Genomic DNA, 6,251 nt, shown 5'->3' with positions numbered 1-6,251 from the left:
GCCCGGGCAACGGCAGGGCCACGCTGACTTCCAGAACCCTCTGTCTCTGCAGGTGTTTTAGGAACTTGGCCTCAGCGCTTCAGTGACCCATATTTTATTACCTTTCAGGTTTCTATAATTCATCATTCACTCCTTTCTGAAACCCTAGAATGGAAGTTTAGCAGCTCAGCGCCCCGGCCTCTCCCCATTCTCTCCCCAAACACATCGGCCTATTTGTTCCCTTTATCCCTTCTCTTCCTGTTGCATTCTGCCCGTTCAATGGGGAAAGAGTGAAACCGGATGGCTGGACCCAGTGCGGGGAAATGACTTCAGAGCCACCTTTGTTTCCCTCATTCCTTTGAGCACACTTGGCCCCACGTCTCTATGAAAGGGCTTGTTTGAACCATTTGGAACATCTAGCGAGCGAGAGATACTGCAGCCAGAATTGCTCGCATCTTTTCAGGCTGCCTGAGACTCTAGGTTAAACTGCCAAATTTTTGCAACAAAACTAACCATGACATTGGACATTGTGTTATAAATTAGCCACAGCCTTCCAAGCAAATTGTCTCTTTTCATTGTATCAATGGAAGCCTTTGGAACATTTGGCTTCAGCTCCTGACTTCAGGGAGACTCAGAGAATATTCTTTGGTCGGCCCCAAACCAACCCTGGAGACATCCAGTTGCATGTGCTAAGATATGTATCTTAATTCGCTGTTATCCTTATCACACAGACTGAGGGGGCCTCTGGGAAGGACATTCCATTTCTCTGCCTAAAATGAGCTGCCAATGAGCTTCCAAGTTTTGATGTAGCAGAATCTCTCCCATTATATTTGAAACAACAACAAAAGGGATGTATCTTTTCAGAGTACTTTCCGCAGAGATGACTTGAAATTTCTTTTAAAGAAGAGTCCTTTTAGGACATGCAAGGAAAGGTACCAAAAACGCATTGTTATAGAGCTCTTGTGACATGTTGAAATTCAGCACATGGTACTCACAGAAGCAATGAGAATTTCGATTTCCATTAGGTCGCCCTGAGTTTGAAAAAATAAACACACAAAACCTCCAAATCCCACATGCCCATCTGCCTGAGCTCTGTCACCAACAGCCAATCCAATCTTTGGTTACTAAAAAGGAATCTGAAAAAGTACTCAAATGCCCTCTATTTGTGTCCCCTAATTTTCTTCCAACTTTTTCTACATATGAAAAAAAGTTGTGAGTTTGGACTTACAAATAATAGTAAGTAGTAAAGTTGATTAAAATCAGGTCTCCAAATGACATTTATTAAAAATAAAATAACGTTGGGGTGTCTCGATGGCTTAGTCAGTTGAGCATCTGGCTTCGGCTCAGATCAGATCTCGTGGTTCGCGGGTTTGAGTCCTGCATCAGGCTCTCTGCTGTCAGCAAGGGAGCCTGCTTCGGATCCTCTGTCTCCCTCTCTCTCTGCCCTTCCCCGCTTGCATTCTCTCTCTCTCTCTAAAAAATAAATAAACATTAAAAAAAGAAAATAAATAAAATAAACTTTCCTTTAATATTTGTGAAACACACACATACGACACCTTGATAATGGTTAGCATTTTAACCAGAATAGAGAACACTTTCACCGCCTAAGTGCTTCCACACTGGAAGTGAGGATGACCGTGACAATGACATGCTTGGTCACTATGAGCATCCTGTCACTCATCACAACTCAATTAACTGGCGCTCCCTTCTGAAAATGAACAAAATTCATATTCTTTCCAATTTGTTTTCCCAGCAGGAATTTTTCTTTGACGTGAACGGTGTCTAAGTGTGACACAGATTCTGCCACGGAGGTCCCCAGGTGAGAGGGAAGGAAACCTCTCTCAGGAGCTCTGCTCGGTCCAAGAACACTTACTGAAGGGGATCCACCTTCTCCAGCCCGTGTTCTCTGTCTCTGCTGCTAACTACTACTCACCTCCACCCAGAAAGGAGCTGAGCGCCTCTCTCCTCTCAGCCCCTTCCTCTGTCTTCTATGTTCCAGGTTGTGTTGGGATGAAACCTAGTACAAGGCGAACCTCACGGGTGGCAGTCCCTTCTCATTGAGACTGTGTAAATGTTGACAACTCGCTTTTAACTGAAATCTTTGTCTTCCGGAAAGAGATTTTTGCCCGTCTTCGAAGAAGACTACTTCGAAGAAAGTAGCACTTTAAAAAGTAAACCCTATGACTGGATCCCAGGGTCAAGCTCCAGCCAGTTGAAACAGCACATTTTAGCAAAGACAAACATTTCTCACTCAGCTGACCTTGGAGAAGATGGTCTCTCAAGTGACAACAGGGGGCTTCGGTGGGGGGTGGGGGGCGCTTTGCAGAGGCGCAGTCTGTGTTTACAGAGGAGGTGGATGGCGCTATAACCCAAACAAACGTTTCCCCTCACACTCAGGTCCCCACCGTCTGTCATGTCAAAGGTTCGAGTTTCTGGATCCAAAGCAGGGATGGCTAGGAGTGCTGGACGATGGGCGGGAGACATTTTAGGTCTAACCAAGGAAAAGGAAGCCTGACACACACACACTTCCCTGGGGGTGAAAGGAGTCACTAATACACACACACACACACACACACACACACACACACACACACACTCACACAAGGCCCCGTTAGGCAAAGACAAGAGTGGTTGTTATGGTGGACGGGAGTTGCTCCCCAAGTATGTCCTGAATGTGGGAGGCCACAGCAGCTGCCTCCCCTCGAGACAGCCCTCGGGGCCCCTGCCAGGAGCTATAATGACTTGCTGGCCCTTGCCAGCTGTCACACTTTGCATGCCACTGGAGCTCCGGTCCAGCCGAAGGGGCCATCCAAGTCACCAGTTTCAACAAGCGCCAAATCCTGTGCCCATGCTGGGCCCGCATGGCCACCCAGAGCTCTCTTGTAGAGCTCCGTGGAGAGCACTTCAGCGCACGCTGCCCAGCATGTCCAACTGACGGTGTGCTTGGCCAGGGGAAGGGACTTCTCCTTCCCTAAAGGAACCCTCAGGGACACCCCCCAGTAAAGAGAGGCCCTTTGTGGGGGAGGGCAGCACGCGTGTTTCTATCTCCTGGATTCCTGGGGTGCCCCTGCCTGTGGAAGGGAAATGTGCAGGGTGCTGATTGGCCACTCTGTCCCAGGCTTTAGCTCTGCCTTTCTCGTTCACTACTTCTTCCTGCTGGCAGGGTAGGGCCCCAGAACCCCTGCCTAGCACGTGGACAGAGGAGGAATGCCCCACGATGGTACCTCAGCTGCAAGAAAGAGGGGTCCTCAGGGTGAAGATGGGCACTGCCAGAGGGGGCTGGTGCAAGGTTCATGGATGTGGGATCCCAGGAGCCCTCTCCTCTGGGGCTTGGCTGGAATCCATCAACTTGTCAATACTGGCTTGGCCCTCTATCCTTTACCGCAGTTGCCAGCCCTCCCCATCACGGCCTTCTCTTGGCTTGCTGGAAGCCTGGTCCAGCTGGAGGGAATTCTAGAAGCCAGCCACTAATGGTGAAGCTCTGCCTCTCTTGTCTGAAGGCACACTGTCAACCCCAGAAGCCCACTATCCCCTAGGAGCCTCAGTTACACCATCTACAGCAGAGATTTCTTTTAAATGCCCAGTTCACAAGGCTTCTGTGAGAACTAGGTGTCTGTGAATTGCTTCAAAAAGCAGAATGATTTTCAAATGATTAGTGAGGTGTTAAACCCACTTGCTTGGAAATTTTGAGGTGACCTGCTTGGACTCTCTCCTTGTCCAGTACATCTCTGCTTAAAGACTCGGCTCCTTCCTGCCCGGGCCTCCGCCCCTCTTCCTAAGTGACTTTTCCAACTCCTACCAAGTTCCTTTCCTCTCTATGAAAACTACAGGAAACTCTTGTATCAAGGCAGGCTGGGAGTTTGAACATCTCAAGGCACAAGCCTGTAAGCTGGAGAGATTTGAGACCAATCCCTAGACGCCCCCCTGGGCATACGGTAGTTGCAAAGCACTGTGCTGGGCCTTGGAAGGACACGGAAGTGAATATGTGGTCCCCACCCTCCAAACGGTCACACCCAAATGCAGAGCACATAGCAACCTAAGACAAGGGAAATGCTATTGGCAGTTTGTCAAAGATGATGAGATGGGGGGGGGGGAACAAGAAGATAAGAAATCATCAAGGCTTCAAGAAGCCATATTGGGATTGGACCAAGCCATGGGCAGGATGTCCCAGGCGAAGCTGGAGCTGGAGGTCAGAAGCAGAAATCAGGGTGAGCCTATGGAGCAAATGTTGGTGGCAGAAAATGGGAACGAAGCTGCCCTGAAATCAGCAAGCCCAGCCCAATAGATTCTTAGAGCTGAAATCAGTTCCCGTGGTGGACAGATGTCCCTCTTCTTACCCCAAAAATGACCAAGGTGGAGAAGCTCATTTTCTTTCTACTCCCTTGACATCACGCCGTCCAGTAAGACTTTCCGTGATGATCATGTTCTCTGCTTGTGCTGTCCAATAGACGGCTTCTAGCCACCTGGAAATACTAAATGCTTGGGGCCATGCTAGTTCAGCTGGGGAACTCAATTTCTACCTTGATTTTATTTTAATTAGATTTTCATGGCCACAGGAGATTGGCGGATGGCAGAGGTTTAGATACCAAAGCCCTCTCCCCCATGCTCTGATGACAGGCTGCAGTCGTGTCCCTGTCCTTAGGGTAGAAAACTTCCAGAGTCACCAAGTGATGATATTTGGGGAAGAGAAAGATATAGTCCCCACTCTCAACAGATGTGAGTGTGGGGATGGACTTTTGTTTGTTTCTTTGTTTCTGACAAGAGACCAATTTCAGTGTGATTTTTTTTGCTCAAACAAGAGTGAGGCTTAGAGAGTAGAGTCACTGATAGAACAGACACATGTCCCTTTGGGGGAGGAAAGAACTCTCACCCTAAAAACTCCTAAGACCCTTAAAGATCTTTCCATCAGAGGAAGGACAGGCAGAGTGGCCAGTTGTAGTCATTGTAATACTACTAATCCTTGAGCCTAGAAATTTAGTCTCAAAACCTGGCAGGAAATTACGCATTTAAACAAAGAACAAAAAAAAAATCCAAAAAACAAAATAAAAACCACGTTCCACCCATGTTCATTGCAGCGTTATTCACAAAAGCCAAAAGGCGGAAGCAACGCATATGTCCATCCATGGAGAAATGGGTAAACAAAGTATGGCGCACGAGTGCGCGCGCGCGCGCACACACGCACACACACACACACAAATGGACTATCCTTTAGCCTTTAAAAAAGAAGCAAATTCGAACGCGTGTTACCACATGCATGAACCTTGAGGACATTGTACCAAATAAAATAAGCCAGTCACTAACAGACAAATACTTCCGGATTCCACTCAGACAAGGTAGGCACCTTGAGTAGTCAAATAGCCCAGACAGAAGGATGGTGGTTGCCAAGGTTGCAGAGCGTTGGGTAGGGAATCATTGCATCATGAGCACCGAGTTCAAGTGCGCAAGATGAAGAGTCCTGTGATTGGCTGTCCCAGGAGATGAATGGACTCAACACTACAGTGTACGTCAAAATGGTTAAGATAGTAACTGTTGTGTTTGTATAGGATTACAATAAAGTAGAGGCAGAGAGGAGGCGGAGGTGGGCACACGACTTGTAGCCTCACCAGTGCCACCCGTTGTCCGGGAGCCACCGCATTTCACCCGAAAAGGCGCGATCCCTTCCCTCCCCTCTGGGGTCCTGTCCTGTGACCAGCGCTCACAATAACCTTCTAGAACGGTGCCAGCCGCACCTCCGTGCGGGTCTTAGGCGGGGCGGCCAATGAGCACGCGCCTGGACCCGGCCTCGCGCCCCCATTGGCTGCGCGCAGCGGCCCGCGGCCCCGCAGGTTCCCAAGCCGGGTTTAAAGGGGTGGGAAGCGGGCCGCTGTCCTGCCATCGACTCCCCGCGCGCAGGTCCGCGGGGAGGGGCGGCCTGCCGGAGGGCCCACCCCGGGGCGTCACTGACAGGCCCCCTCGGCCGCCCCCGCCGCCCCCCAGATGTACTATGCGTTTTCCCAGGCGCGCGTGAACGCGGCCCCCGCGACCATGCTGCGGCCACAGCGGCCCGGAGACCTGCAGCTCGGGGCCTCCCTGTACGAGCTGGTGGGCTACCGGCAGCCGTCTTCGTCCTCCTCCTCCTCCTCCACGACGGCCCCCCTCCTCCCCAAGGCAGCGCGCGAGAAGCCGGAGGCGCCCGCCGAGCCGCTGGGCACGGGAGCCGGGCCCGGCGCGCACACGGGCGGCGGCTCCCGGGCGGACGCCAAAGAGGAGCAGCAACAGCAGCTGCGGCGAAA

General features: G+C 50.7%; 1 protein-coding gene across 1 annotated transcript in view; it reads left to right on the top strand.

The window, feature by feature from the left end:
- The first annotated feature begins 5,862 nt into the window (after window positions 1–5,862).
- The window catches only part of OLIG1 (oligodendrocyte transcription factor 1), a 1,997-nt gene continuing 1,608 nt past the window's right edge, over window positions 5,863–6,251 (top strand). The window contains exon 1 of the mRNA XM_029938665.1: window positions 5,863–6,245. Coding sequence (XP_029794525.1) covers window positions 5,956–6,245 — 290 coding nt within the window. The 5' untranslated portion in view covers window positions 5,863–5,955. The remainder of the gene's footprint in view (window positions 6,246–6,251) is intronic.

This window comes from Suricata suricatta, chromosome 5 (assembly GCF_006229205.1).
Source record: "Suricata suricatta isolate VVHF042 chromosome 5, meerkat_22Aug2017_6uvM2_HiC, whole genome shotgun sequence".
In the NCBI taxonomy this organism is placed as follows: domain Eukaryota; kingdom Metazoa; phylum Chordata; class Mammalia; order Carnivora; family Herpestidae; genus Suricata; species Suricata suricatta.
The sequence above is the reverse complement of the archived record's forward strand: the minus strand, read 5'-3'. Positions and strand labels throughout refer to the sequence as shown.